The 21,983-nt window shown below is 36.4% G+C and overlaps 1 protein-coding gene across 16 annotated transcripts in view; it reads right to left on the bottom strand.

Moving 5' to 3' along the window:
* The window catches only part of LOC113050993 (KICSTOR complex protein SZT2-like), an 81,699-nt gene that overhangs the window by 16,593 nt on the left and 43,123 nt on the right, over window positions 1–21,983 (bottom strand). For 5 of the 16 annotated variants that reach the window (XM_026214534.1, XM_026214545.1, XM_026214536.1 and 2 more), the window contains 17 exons: window positions 19,087–19,137; window positions 15,076–15,252; window positions 14,807–14,998; window positions 13,831–14,033; window positions 13,579–13,745; window positions 12,284–12,381; window positions 11,632–11,764; window positions 11,416–11,543; window positions 10,221–10,268; window positions 9,374–9,495; window positions 9,064–9,246; window positions 5,931–6,198; window positions 4,928–5,007; window positions 3,806–3,931; window positions 2,770–2,972; window positions 1,549–1,654; window positions 454–537 (listed from right to left, as the gene is read on the bottom strand). In XM_026214534.1, coding sequence (XP_026070319.1) covers window positions 454–537; window positions 1,549–1,654; window positions 2,770–2,972; window positions 3,806–3,931; window positions 4,928–5,007; window positions 5,931–6,198; window positions 9,064–9,246; window positions 9,374–9,495; window positions 10,221–10,268; window positions 11,416–11,543; window positions 11,632–11,764; window positions 12,284–12,381; window positions 13,579–13,745; window positions 13,831–14,033; window positions 14,807–14,998; window positions 15,076–15,252; window positions 19,087–19,137 — 2,369 coding nt within the window. The remainder of the gene's footprint in view (window positions 1–453; window positions 538–1,548; window positions 1,655–2,769; window positions 2,973–3,805; window positions 3,932–4,927; window positions 5,008–5,930; window positions 6,199–9,063; window positions 9,247–9,373; window positions 9,496–10,220; window positions 10,269–11,415; window positions 11,544–11,631; window positions 11,765–12,283; window positions 12,382–13,578; window positions 13,746–13,830; window positions 14,034–14,806; window positions 14,999–15,075; window positions 15,253–19,086; window positions 19,138–21,983) is intronic. The other 11 variants (XM_026214539.1, XM_026214546.1, XM_026214548.1 and 8 more) reach the window with 8 other exon arrangements.

The following is a 21,983-nucleotide window of genomic DNA, read 5'->3' as shown; positions in this document are numbered from 1 at the left end:
ATAATAATAATAATAATAATAAAGTTATTATTATTATTCCTATTATTATTATTTTAGCAATAAATAAATAAATTAATGCATACATACAACTTCCAGCACTATTTATGGACTTGTATTTTTACCACTGACTCATGCATAAGTCATCTGCTGGTGTTGAAAATTTCGATGAACTACTTGTTTTAAATTGCTATGCACACTATGCCATTAAATTAATTTGATCTCTAATGGAGAGAGATATTAGACATGAGCAGAGCTGGAGTTTAGATGATGACGAAGTGTTTTCTTGCTGCTGATTATGTGTTAAAATATTAATAAGCATAAATAGAGCCATCTCTCTCCTCAACGTCTGCTAAGACTTTCACAGCGTACTTGTGAAAAGCCCAGCGTTTGCTCTCGGCTGATGTGCTAAAAGGCCGATTCTATGTGAGACACACAGACACATGAAGGTCTCACTTGAAAAGCCAGCTCCATCAGGACGATTCCTCCTGGCAGCGCCCTCTGCAGGTGATATGATGCAGAGCTGGACGTGCTGCTCTGCTGAGAGACAAGAAAGCACACAATCAGTGTCAGTGTGTGTGTGTGTGTGTGTCTGTGTGTGTGTGTGTATGTGTGTCTGTGTGTGTGTGTGTCTGTGTGTGTCTGTGTTAGCCATTCTCTACTGCATTCTCTACGATTTCTTCTTTTTTTTAAGAAATTAATATTTTTTATTCTGCAAAGATGTATTAAATTGTTCAAAAGTGACAGTAAAGGCATGACTAATATCACAAATATTTAAAAAAAATACTGTTATTTCGAACTTCCTATTTATTACAGAATCCTTAAAAAAAAAATATCACTGTTTCCACAAAAATATGAAGCAGCGCAATTGTTTTCAGCAATGATAATAATCAGAAACGGCTGCTGAGAATTCAGTTTTTTCATACAGAATTAAATTATATCTTAAAATATATTCAAATAGAAAACAGCCATTTAAAATTATAATAATATTTCACAATATTACTGATTTTGCTGTATTTTTTATGTAAAAAAATATAGCCTCGTTGAGCAGAAGAGACGTTTTCAGTTTGAATGGTAGTGTACTCTTAACAGAAAATGGTGTTGCACGTTATTAAAAACAATAATTTTAATACATTAAGGGGAAAGTGGTTTCGCATTTTGTTATTTAATTTTTTTAACCATTTATTTATTATTTATTAATATATACTTTTTTTATTATTATTTTTTTTAATGCTTTGGTCTTTTGACCAAACAATGATGTCAAATCATTGACATTTCAAAACCCATCACACAGAAAGTCACAATTTCTAGAATTTTTGGGTGAATTATTTATTTATCTTTTTACCCTTTCTTCAAATATGATTTTTGCCTTCACTCAGATAGGATCCAGAATGGGACAAGGAGTGTTTCAATAGAAAAATAAATATGTATGTGTATGTTCTCGTGTTTGAACTGTGATGCATTAGAGAAATGTATGTGCAATGCAGATGTGAATTAAGAAAAGCTGGAGTGTGACCGGATTGGTTGAATATGGATGAGCAGATAAAGTACCTTGGGGCTGTCTTCACTCTTCTGCTTATTATATGAGAAAGAGGAGAAGGATGATCTGCCTTCAGTGGATAAAGAACTCAACATGGCGGCTCGGGCTCGAGCGATGCTGCAGAGAGAAAGAGAGAGTGAGAGCGTGTGTGTGTGTGTGTGTGTGTGCCGCCCACTGGGCATCTGACCCCGTCAGTAATGCGGCCCTCACGCTGCCGGTCAGACTGAATCACACGCTCCTGCTGCTTAATGCAGTGTGTCCAGCATTAGCACATCACACACACTGTTCAGAGACCTGCCTTCAGCTAAAAGCACTCATTCTTCAACTTATTGTCACCAAACGACTAAAGTTTTGGTTGGTATAAAAGCTATTTTCACGTAAAAAGCCTTGAAGTAAATGCAGTATATTCTCTGTGACAGAACGAGTGAAGTGACTAACAGTGTTTATGACTGAAATGCACAGTTCAGAACCACGTGTTTGATATCCGGAAACATGCATCACGTCCAAATCTTCCTGGAAAGATCGAATTAACGAGTTGAGAAAGTGTCACATTGATCAGAGGAAGATGGGGATGTACATCTTCTATAGATAAGACCTTTAAACATCATATCTCTAAAATGATTAATACTTTGCATCGTGTGTTAGGTTTTTGGACAGATATAGAGATGTGTGATAAATGTATTTTGGCTCATTTTGAGTCGGAGTGACTGTCAGGCGTCTAAAAGTGATTAACTTGTAGATCTGTGAACTGCGTATTGTTTTAAAATAATTCAGTCTGGTTTGGTGAACTGTTACATCATGCAAAAAACACCACTGAAGCTATGGATCACAGATAATAATTTTGTAAATAATGTTTAGTTTCTTCATTAGACCTCTATATATCGTCAGGAGTCACAGGTTTTAATATTGTGTTACTTGCTATGCTTTTTTTACATTCTCAAATTCACCTACAGTATATCTTAGATATCATATTTTAATTTTTTGGGTGAACTCTCCCTTTTAAAGAGCTATTTTGACTTGATTTAACCCATAAAAAGAATTTTCTTGGTATAAATTATTATGTCTAGGTTGATTCAGTGATAATAATATTTTCGGTTATATATTTAGATTTAGACCATTTCTAGTTTACCGTTTCTTTCAGTGTGGTGACGTTGATGTGTGCTCAACTCATAAATTTGATCTTTCCGACACGACTTGAATGCATGCGTGCTGATTGTGTGCGGGACACAGACCTGCGAGCGGGCGACTGCGGCCGGACCTGCACCAGGATGAAGCCCATGCTCTGCAGGTACTGCACATACTGCTGCAGGAACATGCTGGAGATGTCCTGCAGCCACGGCTCCTCCTTCAGGCGACTGGGAAGCGTGTCTGCAGAATCTGTGCTGTAGCTGCGATCTCGGCCGGACGCCGTGGAGTCACTGGAGCGATGCCGCTTCTGTGAGCCGAGAACGAGAGGATGTCAGACAGTGAGACAGATCTGAACCGAACTCACTGCACAGCCAGACCTTTGACTATCAGCATCAAGTCTGCTCTATATGAAGCCTAAAGCATGTTTAGTGTGGCTCCAACTAAAATTCAGAGAAAATGTGGAGTATACAGGTTCACACTGTGCCTGTGCTACATTTAGATAAAATATATGTGAGACATATAGAAATATAAATGTATATATATATTTATATATGATCCTCTATGCCGCTCCACTTTATAAACAACAAAATCATCACCGGACACATGTTATTACACAGAGGAGATATTTACAATCTGTTATGCATTTAGACTGAGATGATAATGATAATAATAATAATAATAATAATAATGACCCCGATAATAGCTAAATCATATAATAATAAAATGGTAACAATAACAAAGAATAAATAAATCATATGCACTTACATTGTAATTATACAGTTCAGTTATAGATAATAATAATACTAATAATTTGTGACTTATTATTATTATTAAATATAACAGCAACAATAATGGAATTAATAATTATTGTAATTTTTTATGTATGATTTATATAAACTTGGATAATAATACAAACCCTACAAATTAAAAATATTATAATAGCTATAACAAAACTAAGAACAGACAAACAAGTAAAACAATTAATGATAATAAAAATGAATTCTTATGCACTCATAATGGAATTATGTTGTTCGTATTGATGTTTATTATTAGGGTTATACGTATGGTCAGGGATTTGAACTTATTAATGCAGTGTGACCCAGCAGAGGAAGAGGAAGAGGAAGAGGAAGAATGAGAGACCTTCATCTGGGGCTGAGGCAGCTGTTCCTCTTGAATCTGTTTCCGGAAGACAGGGTCGAAGAGCAGCGGTGTGGCGCAGTAATGGACCAGTCGAGAGGACTGCTTTAGTGTGTCCAGATCGGCCACCTGAGCGAGCGCACGCACAAACACACACACACACACACACACACACACACACACACCCATAGTTCCTTCATTTGCTGCAACAGCTATTGTTTTATAAAGGAGAAATGTGTCATGTTTTCAGTGTAAATACATTCCATCCCAGTTTAAGATGCTGATTTTTTCCTAAAAAAAAACCTTCGGTTTCCACCAATGGTGTGTATCTGGAAAATGTACAATCAGTAAATACTGTAAATATATATACACTACAGTTCAAAGAGGCCAGTAAGATTTGTAATATTTTCAAAGTCTCTTCACAATAACATTGTGAAATCTTTATTACAATTTAATAACTGTTTTCTATGTGAATAGATTGTAAACTGTAATTTATGTCTGTGATGTGCAGCTGTATTTTCAGCATCATTCCTCCAGTCTTCAGTGTCACATGATCTTCACAAATCATTCTACATTTTATTTAAATTTTTTTCAGGATTCACAGATGAATAGAAAGGTCAAAAGAACAGCATTTATTTAAAACAGAAATCTTTTGTAAAATTATGATTTTACGGTCACTTTTGATCGATTTAATGCATCCCTGCTGAATAAAAGTATTAATTTCTTTCAATAACCAAAAGATTCTTACTGACCGCCAAGTTTTGAATGGTACTGTACGTACAGTAGGTGTAACCTGCAGTGCAATAAACACATTTGTCTGGATCTCAGCAGTGTGAAAGAGCCTCAGTGTGGATTCAAAGGAAGTGTGATCACAGCCAATGACAGACTACAGCGTCTCCTAATGTCCTCGCTACATCTCATTAGACCCAACCGGGCTCCACACACACACACACACACACACACACACAAGGATCTGTGTGTGTGTGTGAGGCAGAGGATCCACGCACACTGGTATGAATCTGGACCTGATGAGCCGCTGGGGAAATCATGCTCTGAGAATGTGCTGCATGTGTGTGTATAGTGTGTGTAGTGTGTGTGTGTGTGTGTGTGTGTGTGTAAACTCACAGAGATGGGCATGTTAGACTGAGCCGAGCGCTGCTGCCACGTCACAAACAGATTCTCAATCTTCATCTGTCTCTCCAGCTCTGCAACACACAAGAAACATCTCACATGCTTTCTGTCTCTGAGCTTCAGATTTCAAATTATGCCACAATCATTTTTCTATTTCTTTCTTTCTCTCTTTCTTTCTTTCCATTTGTGCTTCAGTTAGTAATTTTTTATTCATTTTATTCTTTCTTTTTGCTCTTTTTCACAATTTCACCCTTTTCTTCTTCATACAATAACAGTTACTTTCTTTTATTTGTACTTTCATATACTTTTGTTGTTCTTTCACTTTAATTCTCACTTGCATTGTTTTTGCTTCATAATTATTTGATACTTTTTCTCAACTGTTTTTTTCCTTTTTGTTCTTTAATAAATTTTCATATATTTGTCTTTTTGTTTATACATTTTAATATTTCAATTTTTTTTAACTTATTTGTATGATTGTGTTTCATATTTTTTTTCATTCTCGTTGTTCTTTTTCTTTCTTTCTTTCTTTCTTTCTTTCTTTCTTTCTTTCTTTCTTTCTTTCTTTCTTTCTTTCTTTCTTTCTTTCTTTCTTTTCTTGTCTTCTGGTCTTTCCTTGTTTATTTATACATTATTGTACTTGCTTTCTTTTCGCCTTCTTATTTCTTTGTTCATCCTTTCATATACACATCATTGTATTTTGGTTCTTAAGTTTTTTTCTTTATTTACACTAAAAAACTGGACAGAAGTGACTTCAAATATTTTATGAAATATTTTTTTTGTTTCTTTTTATTTTTAATAAATTTATACAACTTTATTTTGTACATCTGCTTCTTTTTAACCTTATTTAATATTTTCCATATCTTTTTTTCTTTTGCACATATTTTCATTTATTTTTTTAATTATTTTATACTCTTTCTTTTTGTTCTTCCTCCCGTTCCGACTCCTCAACAGAGCGCTCTCTGTGATGGTGTGTGTGTGTGTGTGTGTGTGTGTGTACCTCTGCGTTCAGCGGCTTTGACCTCCAGTATTTGGGCTCCGTGGCGAGTGACTATATCGGGCCCGTCCTGACTGGTCAGGGGCCTCACCGTGTTCACGTCTCTCAGAGCTTCATCGAAGGGCACGAGTTCTCCGGGGAAGGCCAGAGGAGGAAGAGCACGAGCAGAGCTGCCCATCCGACCCGGATCCTTACTCGCGGCCGGAGGAACCGGACTCCTCAGCAGAGCGTCCGCCTCGATCGTGGAGCTCAGGAACGGGTTGGGCTCCTGCTAACAACCAAAACACATGCATGAGACAGATGAATAAATAAGAAGCTGAACACATGAACAAAACTCCTTCTGAAGACCTCGCCTCTCTTCTTGTGGGAACTTTTGGGAACTCTGAGTTAATGTTTGGAAGACTAGTTAAAGTCCTTCAGGGAAAGTTGGAGGCTTTTCTAAAAGAAGCTGGAGCAGATGCCCATGAGCCCGACGGGCCAATAAGCCGAACTTAAGCGCCTGAACTCCGCCCTCTGGGACTCTGACAGATGATTGACGGTTAGGGCAAATTTTCTGCTATGGTGAATCTGCCTTCTGTTAGCATTCATTAAGAGAACAGATTAAAAGTGTGGAGCCACTGACGAGGAAATAAAAGAGCTCTGGCCTTCACTTTCTAGGCAAATGAAGAAGTTCAGTTTATTTGTGCTTCAATAACATCATAAAGTGTGTGTGATCTTTCTGAACACATATTTCTGATCTACTAAATTGCTAAATTATGAGGCGATGTGATTAAAAACTAGAAAAGTTTGAAAGCATTCCCAACGTTCACTGTGAAATCTTTAGTTAAAACACAAGACAATATCAGTTGTATCTCTCTGGTTACTTTGTGCAACTGTTACAAGTGACGAGGCAACAATGATTTTTGAACAGTTGACATCCAATTTTAATTTGAAAAACAAACAACAAATAAAGCATAAATCCTGCACATATCTGAAACTTTTCTTATTACAAAATTTAATTAGCAACATTTCGGTGAATCAACCGAATATAACATATTTTTGTACATTTGTGTAAAATTTCATAATGGTGCAAATTTGAGTTTTGTGTGGGATTTATACTTTTTTTTTTTTTTTTTTTTTTAAGTTTATATTAGACTTTTTCCTGATACACATATGAATGATTCTGAAGACTGGAATAATGATGCTGAAAATTGCTGGAATAAATTACATTTTAACTCATATTCACATAAAAAACAGCTATTTTGAATTTGAATAATATTTCACAATATTACTATTTTTAACTGTATTTTTGATCAAATAAATGCAGCTTTGGTGAGCAAAACAGACTTAAAAAAATAAATAACTTTCAAACAGTATTGATGCTGAAGAACGTATGGTGGTCCATTAAATCACTAAAATATTTAGCGGATTATTTATATAATCGGTGGTCAGTGACGCTCTAAACAAAACAAATCTACTTAGAAACTCAAGCTAAATCAGTCCCACCAATACATCTCTCAAGTTCATATGCACAAAGGCCCTAAACGCAAACGAAGAATCTCATGGGTTTGTGTTCATCTGCACCCACACAAACACAGATCAGCATCGCTTTAAACAAGTCATCTAATGTAGTTTTGTAGCATTTGTTTTTTTTTCCCTGATGTTCACCCATAAAACTGCTCAGCTGCAAAAACAGGAATCTGCACAGAACACGCTCTCAGGAATGCTTGATTCTGATTGGTCAACGAGGAATGCTCACATATTTTTATATAATGAGAGTGAACTGTATAATTGAGTGTAGAACCAGGTATTATACTTATATTTATGCATTTGGAAGGTGCTCAAGGACTGACAAACATCCATCTGGTACATGTGTATGTATCTATGACCAACAATCTTTAAAAAAAAAAAAAAAAAAAAAAAAAAGCACTAACATTTGTGATATTTCTTCTGAAATATTGATCAGAACTGTCTGTGCATGAGCATCAGGTCAGGCACATGACTGTCACAGGCGGTGCACTTAAAGGCCTTTAGCTTTAACACAAACGCTCTCGATAATGACATCAACAACTGTCTGCTTTCCCAAAATACATCCTGACATTTGCTGCGAATCTTGACAAACAGATGACAACCGAATCAATAACAGTGAACGCCGCGACAGAAGGTTCCTGCTCTTTACTGACAGAACCAACAAACATGTTCTGCTGCATTAACCGCAAACAACTGAAACACAGCGTGATTCCATTGGCTCTGATCAAACGAGCTGGAGTCTGTGTTGGCAGCGCTCTGGAGGGTCTCCAGGTGTTTGGTGTTAGCAGGTGTGCTGGAGTGATTAGCGTCCTGCTCTGTGTCTGTGACAGCTGTCCGTCACTCAGAGCGATGTCAGAGCGCCCCGAGTGTGCTGCTTAAACCAACTCATCAGTGCCATCTGTACTTAAACCGTGCAAACACACACACACTGTCCTTAAAACTTATCCTGACCAGAGTGAGGGTTAACAAATCTTTCTTTTGTTTTTTAAGGAAGTTAATACTTTTGTTCAGCAAGGATGCATTAAATTGATCAGAAATGACCGTTTTAAATAAATTCTATTTCTTTTCATCAATGATTTCTGAAGGATCATGTGACACTGAAGACTGGAGTAATGACGCTGAAAATTCAGCTTTGGTCACAGAAATAAATTACATTTTAACATATATTCACATAGAAATGTGTTATTTGAAATTGTAATAATATTTCACAATATTGCTGATTTTATTGTATTTCTGATCAAATGAATGCACACTTGGTGAGCAGAAGAGATTTCTTTCAAATATATATTTAAATCTTACCAACATCAAATGATTGAATGGTAGTCTAATATTGTGCGAAGTATGAAATGTGCAGTATAGAGTTAGAAAACACTGTGGCACATTTTTTATATATCATAAATAATACAAATAGCATGCTAATAAATATGCAAACAAAATATGATTTTTTATTTTATTTTTTTTAAACACAAAATAATGGCCACTCATATAACTGGATTGGATCTCATATATACAAAATGAGATTGTGTGACAAAAACATGCCAAATTAATATTAGAAATGTTTACTGCTTTATATACTGTATCTAATGACTTGTTTGAAGTATGCTGGTGTTGCACTGAGAACACTCACCTGTTTCAGGTCCTCTTGTGAAGGTGCATCAGAGGAGCAGTAATGATGGAAAAGACCCATTTTCTGACTCAGGAGGCAGTTGACCACATGAGCGCGGGCGTTCTGCCACTGCACCAGTCTGACCAGACCCTGATTCAGAGAGACGCCCAGATCCACCGACCAGTTATACGTGTACAGAGTCACCTGGAAACACAGCAATATAATATAGAACAGGAAGAACAAAGCACACAAGTGTTTATCCACACTTTAAGAGAGAAATAGTGCATGAAGTGGTGTAAATTATAATTTAACTTTATTCAGCTCAACTGACCTTCTTATTAACAATTTGCATGTACAGGAAGCGCTGGCGTGGAGCCACGCCCCTCACAGCCTGCCCCGGGCTCAGCCAATCACTGTGCTCCAAAGCCTCGAACCGCTGCATGCCCTTATGAGCTTTAAGTAAGACGGGAGTCTTTGTTATTTGAGTCAAGAAACTTATAAAGATGATAGACAAGAGTAAGAAACAAAGATCCACAAAAGGAAAAGCCCACTTTAGAATTAATGCCGTTTCCTGTGAATAACAGCTATAGGATTTAAATCATAAAATGTAATCACTCTCGAGAGTAACAGAGGGCAAACTCAGAGCTTTATGACATTCTCTCCTTTATTAAACTCTGATATCATTTAAATACCAACATCAGACCAAACACTCATCTAGAAGTTATATAAAAATGAAAATCAGTAGAGTACATGCAGGACAAAAAGAGCTCATACACATGCATCAATGAGTGAGTCTTCAATTAGTTGCATTTTAACTACATACAAGATTGAATTAAAGCTTAAAAAGCTTTTAATGTGTACTGTTTATTTCAAACCATTTATTTATTAATTTTATGTCCAGGAATAAAGATGTTCAACAGTAATTGTATACATTTATTATAGTAAGGATCTTGAAAAGTATGGGTTGGGACAAGGCCAAAAAGCACAAACACTGGCAAATTTGGCCTTAGGATTGAAAACTGAGGAAAATGAAAGAAAAGTCCTAACTGAAGAATCACTCAGATATGTTGTCCCTGCTGGAGCGTGTTTGTGGTGTAATGGAGGGATCTGGAGGAAGGGCCTCTGCTGTCGATGCAACAGTGAGGGCCACTAGGGTCCCCAAAAGGGGCCAAACTTACGTGTGCACCTATTTAGTACTGGACTGTTCTCTTCATCTGAACTGTCTTCTGTGGGCAAACAGAGATGAGCACACACAGCTTTGCAAAACGAGACAACTCTATGTTAATGCTGCATTCACACACACACACACAGCTTTGCAAGTAACAACATAAGCAAAATAATCTATGAATCTATAATAGAATCATTCACTAAATACTCCTAAACTAAAAGAGATGTACACACTCAGCAATACTGAAACACACACACACACACACACACAATCATTTGTTAGCAAGATCAGCAGAAGATAAAAACACAAAGCGCAGCGATGTAGTGAGAGATTGAAGCAGAAGGGCATGTGATGCATCTGAGCTGATGGTGAGAAAGCAGTTAGACTGTAGAGAAGACCTGACGTTAATAATGCTTTGGTTGCAGGATTTAATGCGATCACAGAGAGAGAGAGAGAGAGCAGAAGCCAGATGAACTGTTGACCACAGAATTCAGTAATGACCTCACACTGCTTCCAGCCACTTCAACTTCAGGCAAAATAATGGAGCCTGAACTTAAACATTTCAGCATCACGAAGCCCCAATGGCAATTATATCGATTTATATTATACATTATTGTATATTTTCCATTCTATTCTTAAATTATTCATTTGTTTTCTTATATCCTTACTGACGTATTTCTCTGTTCCATATGATAACATTGTTTACTTTTTTTACAGATAATATTTCCTAATTACTTTTCCTTGTTAAATTGGGGAGAAATATGACCTGATTATATGATAATTTTCATGAGATTTAGCTCAATATATAACAAATTATATATTAATAAATAAAAAAGGTATTTTTATGCTTTATAATTCATTCACAATATATTTCGACCTGTAATCATTCATATGTTCTGTAGAATGTGTGAAACCAAAGATAAATTATATAATTTACATCCCTTATTAGAGAGTATAATGCATTACTGCACATGATCAATGGTGTATTATTGGTTATAAGGGCATTTATTAATTAATGGGGTTGTGCTACTTAATGTATTAAAACATTTGTTATAATAAGCCTGCTCATGAAAATATAGAACAAATTACAATGTGCTCCTTGGAAAGCGTTGATTTTTTTGATTCAAGTCGAATCCTTTAAATCATTTCGTAAGTGTGTGTAACCAAAGACGACTTTATAATAACTGAGTGGACATAGGAGGTACCTTGTTCTGTACTGCAATGCCATTGGCTGAAGTTCCGACCAATGAGAATGAAGCTCCTGGTGGTGCCAGGTGGTTGGCTGATGTGCTGGATGATTGACAGGGGGACATAGATGTCTCCCTGAGGACAGCTGGAGACACACATAGGACAGAAACATCTGATGATGGTGCACTGAAGAGCTAAGCGTCTTCTGCAGATACAGAAACATCTGATCAAACCTGCTTCTTTCGAACACTTTGACTGCCGTGTCACTGGCCAGTGAGCCGACCAGATTGACGATCTCTGTGAGGATGGAGGGCAGGAGGAAGTGATGCGAGACTTCAGCTGAACAGTGCTGGATGGACGGACAACCTGCAAGAGAAAATAATTCACTGAATATTTCAATACGGGACTTTCCTGTCTGATAGGATGCTGACTTTATACAGTAACTGTTTACTTCTTTCTAAATCTGATGGTGAATTTTGCCTTTTTCATTTTGGCCTTGTTGAGCGTCCCCTCTATAGTGCATATAGAGAAAACGTTAAAATCAAGGAATTTCTACTTTGTACTTTTTCATAAGAAAATAAAATACAAATTGTAACATAAATTCCAAATGAACTGCTATTAATACATTCATGATACATTATTTTTTTTCATTTTATTTTTTTTTCAGAGAAAAATCACTGTTCTCAATACAGATGCTAGTTTTTCCAAAAGAGGGGGTGTTAAAAAGGCATTAAAATTCAACTAAATTTTGATGTAATCACAATATTTTTTTTTTTATATTTATATAATGTATATAAAAGTCAAAGTGTATAATTACATTAACATTTCTCAATATTTAGATTAAAAAAAAAAATCATACCTTGTCATTTATGTGTAAAAACTCACCCAGTCTGTTCATGAAGGTGACCCAGGGCAGGTACGTGCTGTGGAAGACGGGCTGAAGCGTGCCTGTATCACCCTCCTCCAGCTGGACTGCATGTCTCCTACAACACACACATCCAGACACAGTCCTCAGCAGAGACAACACCACTACAGGCCTGTCTGGATGCTCACTGTTTCACATGGGAGGTGGAGCTCATTTCAGCATTTATTGCCATCCGAATCAGAAATGACGAAACCGAATTATCTACTGTATGCTGGGTGGTAATTAAATTATCCAAATCGACATCTCCTAGACTTCCTGAAATAACTGATTATTCTGACACGATCTGATATGCACAATGATGAGAAGCTGGGCGCAATGGAAGTGTGTTTCAGTTTGAAAGCAGAGGAGAAAGACAAAATAAAAGTGTTTAGAAAGTGTATTCTCAAGACTGCATTCTCTTGGTCTTGTGCATTTTATAATAAATAAATAAGTACATTAATTAATGGGTAGGCCTACACACTATTACTCTGTGTGTTTTTTGTTACATGCAACCAGAGAGAAACTGAGTAGTCGTATGTGACCCTGGAGTCTTGAGTCTCTGGAGTATATTTGTAGCTACAGCCAAAAAAAACTTTGTAGGGGTTAGAATTATAGATTTTTCTTTTATGGCAAAAATCATTAGGATATTAAGTAAAGATCATGTTCCATGAAGATATTTTATAAATTTCCAACTGTAAATATATATAAAAACTTAGTTTTTCTGCCAAATATTGTCCGATCCTAACAAATCATACATCAACGTAAATCTTATTTATTATCAGCTTTCAGAAGATGCATAAATCTCAATTTCAAAAACTTGACTCTTAAGACTGGTTTTGTGGTCCAGGGTCACATATGTCATCAGTTTTATTGTCTTACTATCTAAACATGTTCAATGTATCATTGAAAGCTTGTGCAAATATAGTTTTCAGACAGAAGTGTGAGAAACACAGCTGTGTGTGTGTGGGCATGTTTTTGTGCCATATCAGGACACAACTCTGTATAATGACATGGGTATGACACAGGTATTACAAGGAGAGGGTGACTTATGAGGACATAACCCATGTCCCCATTTTTCAAAACGCTTATAAATCATACAGAATGAGTTTTTTTGAGAAAGTAAAAATGCACAAATTTTCCTGTGAGGGTTAGGGTTAGGTGTAGGGTTGGTGAAGGGCGATGGAATATACAGTTTCTACATTATAAAAACCATTACGCCTATGGGATGAACACACTTTTCACAAAAACAAACGTGTGTGTGTGTATGTGTGTGTACCTCTGGGCCTGCTCTTGCTCGACTGCCATGGCTTTCTCGTGGTTCCACTGCTGTTTGACGCTCTCCGTCTTGTGTCTTCGTCGGTTCACACGACTGTCCTCGACGCGCTCCGGTATGATGTCATCTGTCGTCTTCGGACTGCCAAGCTCAGAAGTCTCTGGTTTACTCTACCAAACACACAGACACACAGATAGTGACAGTGATAATTAATGAGAGTAATCTGCTGTTAAAGGACTCCGCTCATGCACGCACCAGTATTTCCCAGAAGCTGCGGCGGGTGGTTTTGCCGGTGGGTGTGGTGGACTCAGGTGTGCTGGTTCCAGTTGTCGTGGTGGAGCTGGGCGCTGAGCTCAGGGTGATGGGAGACGGACCGCTCTTGAGCCCATGAGCTCCACTGAGCCGCCGAACGCTCTCCTTCATCTCCTTACTGTCAGACTGCAGGAGACTCAAGGGAACTGCAGACACACACAATCAACGAAACACACCACTTTACACGACCGCTCAGAAGTATAGAATATAGGAGTCTCTTTTGCTCACCAAGGCTGCATTTATTTGATTAAAAATAAAGCAAAATCAGTAATATTGTGAAATACTATTACTATTTAAAATAGCTGAATTTGGGATTTTCCTTAGTTGTCAGTTATAATCATCAAAATTAAAAGAAATAAACATTTGAAGTATATCAGTCGGTGTGTAATGAATAAATATAATATACAAGTTTAACTTTTTGAATGTAATTAATGAAATAAATCAACTTTTTGATGATATTCTAATTATACGACCAGCACCTGTATGTATGTGTGTTTATATATATATATATATATATATATATATATATATATATATATATATATATATATATATATATATATATATATATATATATACACACATACATACATACATATATATATATATAACATTTTAATTTAAATTTGAGTTTAAGTTTAATAATAGTATGTTTTTGTAATTTAATAGTATATCCATACACAAACTGAAATAAAAATAAAATGAATAAAACATTTTCTTTTGTATGTTTTGATTTCAATTTTAGTTATTTTAGTACATGAATTTAGCTGAAAAAGTATTTTTCTATCTCATTTTATTTCAGTTAAACTTTATTTCAAGTAATGAAAGCAAAGTTTTTTTTTTAATGGTTTTAATTTTAGATTCCGTTCTGGTTTTCCTGTAAGGCACTCATGACATCCCGTGTGCATGAGCTGCTCACCTGTGCTCTCGTCCCGCGGGGCGGCAGCAGGCAGGCAGAAGGTGTCCAGACACAGCGGGTTGGGCAGCACACGCATCTCCATCACCACGTCACAGAGGGCGTGGCGTAGGGCCGCCCTGAGCCTGTCGGTCAGCTGCAGGGGGCTGATGTTACCCTGCTCCCACACGTCGAAGCGCACACGCATGGCTGCACCTGTGCACGGGCGTCCCGGAGCTCACACACACCGCTACTGTAAACACTGTATTTATACACTACAAAAGCATCCCAACCTGAGCTCTGGCTGCCAGAGTCCTCTTTGACCACAGTCGTCAAGGTCTCGAACTGGTCCGGCTGGAGGGAGATGCTGGAGACGTCTCCTCTGAGAGCCGGAGCGATGCCGTCCTGAGTAGGAATCTGCAGCATGCAGCCTTTAGCGTCCACGAACGATAGCACGATGCAGGCAATCCCTGTGGAGAACAGACGGTAACAGAGTTAGAGGAGAAGGTGATGGAGGCCAGTACTAAACGAGTTCGACAGAACAGCATGAATGATGCAAAAAAATGATGCAAACTCACAACGAAGCAATAAGTTCAGCTAGAGCTGAAAGACAGGAGATGCATGCTCATATGTCTCATCAAACAAAGCCGTTTATGCTCAGGGGGTTGATTTTATTAAGAGCAAAAGATTTCTAAAGAGATGAATCTGTTTTGAAACGTTTAAACTTATTTTCATTTACTGTGCTTCTCTTTCAAATACCTTTTATATACAAATCTGATTACACTTGACACAGCCTTTCAAACTTAAAATGTAAAAATCAGATAAGAATAAAAAAAAAGTAAGCTATGATCATTTCATTTAAAGCAACATATTTTTTTTATTTCATATAAAGGTCACATTAATATGCAAATAAAATCAACTATATACATACACACAAACACACATAAATATATATATATATATATACACATTACATTTTAATTCAATTTAAATGTATTTATTTGTAACACTTTTTTTCTTTTTTATGTTTAAGTAATATTTTTTTATTATTTCATTTCAGTCACAAAAAATATGTTAACACACACACACACACACACACACACATATATATATATATATATATATATAAATAAATAAATAAATAAATTCTGTGACTGAAATAAAATAATTTAAAAAAGATAAAAAAAAACATAAAAAAGATTTAAAAAAACTGTTCAAAAATAAATACATTTAAATTGATTAATTAAAATGACTACAAATAAAACTGAAATAAAAAAAGGTAAAAAGAAATATTAAAAAAGGACAAAAGCATCTCCAATAAAACCTAAAGATAATATTAAAATAGCATTTTTTCTCTCACTGTCAAAGTAAACATTTAATGTGTATAAAGTGTGTTTTAACAGAGTTTATTTTCTGAAAGTTCAAAAGGCTGAACATTCCCATACTTGAAAAAAAAACACCCATATGTAGCCTTAAATTATATAAGCACAACAATATTTCAGAAAACAATGCCTCTACTTGAGTACGCACTCTCATAAATCCTTTAAATGGGGTTTTATGCTGTTGTATTGACTCGGTTATGCTGTTTACAGCATGAAGCCAGGAGGCCCTGGGAAGCTGCGACTCTGATAAGAGCAGAAAGAGAAAGATTTCCATCATTAGATTCTCAGAGATCGATGGCACCTTCGCTCCAGTGGCTGTGGCTATAAAAAAGCCTCGCAAACAGAGCGGCGGTCGCATTAAAAGGCATTAACAGCAAACAATGGAGCGCAAGCAGGGATTTATCCAGCTGCTTGTATTAGCATATGCTGTTAGTAGTTTGAGGCGTGATCGATGTGCAAGTGTGTGTGCGTGTGTGTGCGCCAGATTTCAGATACTAATGCACCGCACACAATCATCTGAAATAAATGTGCACCTGTGCCCTCACCTGTTAAAGTGTGCATGCATTTTCATTATTGCAGCCTGGATGCATACGCTCTGAACGGTCTGAAACATACGCTACATTAAGTACATGAGTGTAACGCTTCCAACTAAGCAAGCACAATTTCGTGCATCATAGCATTTCTGAAATGCGTCTGACTGCGATTCATAATCCAACACAAGTGTGTGTTGCTTTCAGAACAGTGGCAATCAATGAGCAGCTTCTCAGCATCATGTCTTTGGCCTCTCATCTATGAACTTCATTTGCTGTGATCTTTGAAGAGCACATGATGAGGTGAGATGTGGTGTGACCCGCATGCCCCCTGCGCTCCAGAGAGACTACATGAGGACACAGAGCAGGGTTCTTCAGTCAGACAGACTGAGTAATCATGGAAGTCACTTCCTGATTTATACTGACGGCGGTCAGCGGCAGAGAGTGTGAATGAGATGATTTTAGACTCTGAAGTGCCTGAACACACAGACAATCTGATCTCATATACACCATACAAAACTGATTAAGTTGCAATGAGAAATTATTAAAAATGAGAATACACTTAAGACAATGCATGCATTTACAGTAAAACTCTGTTTTGTGTGTGTGTGTGTGTGAGACTTTAAATTTACGATGAAAGTAAAAGGCTCTGAATTACTAAATGCAGCAAATAACTGAAATGTATTAATAAATAGTTTAATTTCTACAATCTACCGAATTATTTTGATGGTAAAAGTTATATGCCTCTACATTAGCAATTGCATTATGTAGTTGCACGAATATTAAGTGGATTAATAAATGGTGTAAAAAAAAAAATGGTAACACTAAAATGAGGTCTCATTAGTTGATGTTAGTTAATGCATTAACATTTGTATTGTATAGTATTGATTCATCTTTGTTAACATAAGTTAATGAAAAAAACAACTAATCTTCGTTAGTTCATGTTAGCCCAGGATACTTAATTGAGAGCAGCAGATACAAATGTTTTAGTAAATGTTGAGATTACTAAAAGCTTCGGAAATATTTTAATTGTCAGTTCATGTAAATTAATGTAGTTTGCTAATGTTGATTAAAAAACTTGGAGCTTTAATGAAGTGTAACCATTTGCATAAAATAATGTACATGTTGTATGGTGTAAATAGTAAATAGCATTTGTGTCTTATTTTTTTTGAGGTTGCTTTGGATAAAAGCGTCTGCTAAATGCATATATGTAAATCTATAATGTGATATTAAAATAGAGAACTATATAATAATAAACTAAATTTATTTTCTGTTGTAATCAGCATTATGCCACGTTTTACTGAACCTGAAACTTCCCTTTAAACCAAGTAGAGGATATATTGAGTCTCTCCAAATAAACATGAATAAATGAAACCCGCTTTAACAAAACACATGATTTCAATGCTCAAATAATGCAACGGATAATACATAGTAACCAATATAAGTATACACGCCAGAAATTGTTTAATTTGAAAGGCAGGACAACTACAGTCAATTAGCAAAATCCTGTATTGTTAGGGGTGTTTAATAACATAAAACACTCAATAAAAGCAGAAGAGGCGTGTAACACACATGCAGCACATCTCATGCAGGTGTGAGCAGGATCTGCTTCAGGAAAAGCTCTTCTCTACAACAAAACTGATTTAAGAAATTAAATCACTGACGCTAGAGCCTCACTAACTTTTCCCCACAGACTTCGACCCCTAAATACATTTACATCAGTATTCTAGAACTTGTGGGAACAACGAACAGTGACCAATCAGCTCCAGTTCACAAAGAGGAACTTACTGTATGCAACTTCATAAACTTAAATGCAGTCTATGGTGATCATTTGCATAATGCTCACACTGTCTCACTGCAAAAAACGAGTGTCAGAGGTTTTTGACATTAATTTGGTATTTTGGCAGCTGGCATAAAGGAACAGTTCACCCATTTAAAAAAAAAAACATGCATTTAAAAGTTAAAAGTCCTTTTCTCTCATATCTCAATTGTATCCATCTGCATATTGATGCAAAACAATCTCTAATAAAAAATACAGTTGAAATGTTTTATCTGCAAATATTACATTTCCATAATTTCCTCGCACAAAGCTATCATAAAAGGAAGAGAGTGCACAGGTCAACTTCCTTCCTGTGATGCTTTTAATAATTTTTTGAGCACTTTCAATTCCATTAAGTAGAAAGCGGACATCAGAAATCATGTTAAACCGCACTTTTTGTGTTCCACACAAGAACGAAGGTGAGTTAGAGTGAGCAAATAAAGACAGAAGTTTCATTTTTGGGTGATCTGTCCCTTTAAGCAGTGATCATGTGACCATGCAGTACCACACTCAGCCAGTGGGGGCGCCACAGGACACACAGCACAACAGTGAAGCGGGTGGAGGTTCTTATACCTTGAAACTGAGATGTTGGGAAGAGATTCTGAACAAGGTCCGACATTGTACCTGAGGCACAACAGACAGACACCCACAGACAGAAATGATGAATGACAGACACCAACTCAATGAACAACCAAAGAGCAGTGCTGGGGAGATGAACTCGCTAAAACATCAGATACAAATAATTAGCTAGACGCTACGGTTTATCACTACATTTCCAAACCTGCTGTATATAAACACACACACAAACACCATGTTGTGCATTAAAATCTCTGATTTGAAAATCTAAAGGCATCAGATTCAGATTTCAGACTATATTTAAAATCAAATGCCACTAAAAGTGGCATCATAAAGAAGTCCTACTCTGATTTCTCTTTAAGTCCCAACAGCATGTCAATTCATGAATTACTAAACTAATAATTATTCGGTCATAATTGTGAATTTGAATAGTCCAAATTCAGTTTGTTGATTCAGAAGAATGATGAAGTTTGCTAGGTTTACACGTAGACAGACTTTGTGCAGCTAAAATAAAATTTCCCATTATTCTCTGTGATGACACAACATAATAAAATACACAAATGTGTCATCAATTACACCCAACCCTCTACACACAGCTTGGCAAAATAATCCCCATTGGCTAGTCAAATTTTAGTTTACTCTTCAGACTGATATACTATTTAACACACACACACACACACACACACACACACACACACACAAGCATTATATAATGGTATTAAGCACTATTTAATGATATAACTTTAGTGATTAGAAATAAAACTTGATAACCATGTATGAATGCATATTTAAATGCATACATAAATGTGCTCAGACAGTGTTCAGCGAGTGAAAATATATCTGTGCTATTCGTATAATAGCCTTGAACACACACACTGGCGAGTAAAATCTGAGTTTATTAGCCAATGGCTAACAATAGACATAATTTATTCGCTCAGAATAAAATTTAGTCGCATATGCGAGTGATTTAACAACAATGTAGAGTGTTGACACCTCTAATGCACATCCCCATTATACTGAATCAGTGCTTGAAACCTCTTTATTATGAAGTCAGAAAGAGGAAAAGAAATATAAAATTGCCCAGCATATCCATTTTTTGTTAGTAGTACATTAGTATTGAAGTCCACAAAAGCACATAAAAATTACTAAAACCTAAAGTATTATTAAAATAAAAAATAAAAGCTCATTCAAATAACAGTAATGAATGTGTTTGTGTGTTAGGGTGTGTTTTGGGTCACGCCGGGACCTGTGATGGCTTGTGGGAAACTCAGACCCACGCTGCACTGATCAGGCTGATAATACTGAACATCACACTGAAGTCCTGCCAACTGGCCGCCTTTCAAAACCCCAGAAGAGCTGCTGCGACCTCACAGAAACTCACATTACTGTCATCCTGCATCAATGAACCCACAAGGAAACGTTTCCAGCAGCCACAGAGCCCTTTATTTACATTCTGATGAAGTGCATGAGCAGTAATGCTGGAGAGCATCCTGTAATGTTCCTTGTAATAGCAGGTGCATTAGGAGATCTTCAGCAGCAGCTCTGGCAGGTATTTGTGTGGACTGTCAGTTCATTAGTGGTCGGGAAAGCGGGGAAGAGGAACCCTGTGGCTCCGGGCCAGAGCTGCTATGACTTCCACTGCCTCCACCTGACAATTATCTCTCTGCATTTTGGGATCAAGTCATATTAGGACCCGGAGAGGCTTGTTAAACACGCTTCACGTTAATGAGACAGACCTGAAGCCTCCCCTTCACAGCTCTTAAAATACTCACAAACTTCCTCTGTGTAAGCTACTTTATATTTATAAACTCTACATGCACCCACTGGAGTGTTAAAAAAAATATAGGGGTCGGATGCAGATTTCAGATTTTATTTCAAATGAAACAAAAGCTTTAAAGAAGCCCCCCCCCCCCAACACAGCATATCAATTAAACTTGTTAAACACTTGTTAATAGAGTCTTAATTAAGTTTTAAAATGTGAATTCTGACTGTCCAAATGAACTTTGTTGACGAAGAACAGTAACACAGTTTGCATTGTAAACTCTACACATTTTACTGGTTTGTGAGACTAAACTACATTTCCCATCATTCTCTGTGACAGCAAATACTCAGTAAATCAGGTTACTGACTCATTTAAATACTCTGCTCCCATAAATGATGCATCTGAAATGGAAACTCCTACAAATGCATGTGCAATAAGATCAGCAGCCAAAATAACTGGGTGTCTATAGTAAATCCTGACAGACGTCGTTTAATGACAAAAATGGGGTTTTGACCAATATCACTCTTAAATCACAATATCGTTTCCAAACACTCATCACAGTGCAACTTTAACTTAGTAACCCTGCCCTTATTATCCATATTTTACGTCAAAACTTGATCTTCTAGATTTTATTGGTAAAAAATGTTTGTATCAAGATTTTTGACCCTGGACCACAAAACCAGTCTTAAGTGTCAATTTAAATTCAATCTGAAATCTCAATCTAAAAATGAATAAATATGCTTTCTATTGATGTATGGTATATTAGGGTCTGACAATATTTGGCTGAGATACGACTATTTGATCATCTGGAATCTGAGGGTGCAAAAACATCAAAATACTGAGAAAATCATGTTTAAAAATGTCCAAATTAAGCAATGCATATTACTAATCAAAAATGAAGTTTAGATTTTTTCACGTCAGGAAATTTACTAAATATCTTCATGGGTCATGATTTTTACTTAATGTCCTAATGATTTTTGGCAAAAAAAGAAAAATCTATAATCTTGACCGATACAATGTAGTTATAATTCTAATATAATTCAGGAGCTCAGGAGGTGCTGAATGAGATGCAAGTCAAACCTCAGAAACACGAGATGCAGATGATGAGTGAGGAGGATATAAGAACAGAAGT

The sequence above is a fragment of the Carassius auratus genome, chromosome 31 (genome assembly GCF_003368295.1).
Source record: "Carassius auratus strain Wakin chromosome 31, ASM336829v1, whole genome shotgun sequence".
NCBI lineage: Eukaryota > Metazoa > Chordata > Actinopteri > Cypriniformes > Cyprinidae > Carassius > Carassius auratus.
The sequence above is the reverse complement of the archived record's forward strand: the minus strand, read 5'-3'. Positions and strand labels throughout refer to the sequence as shown.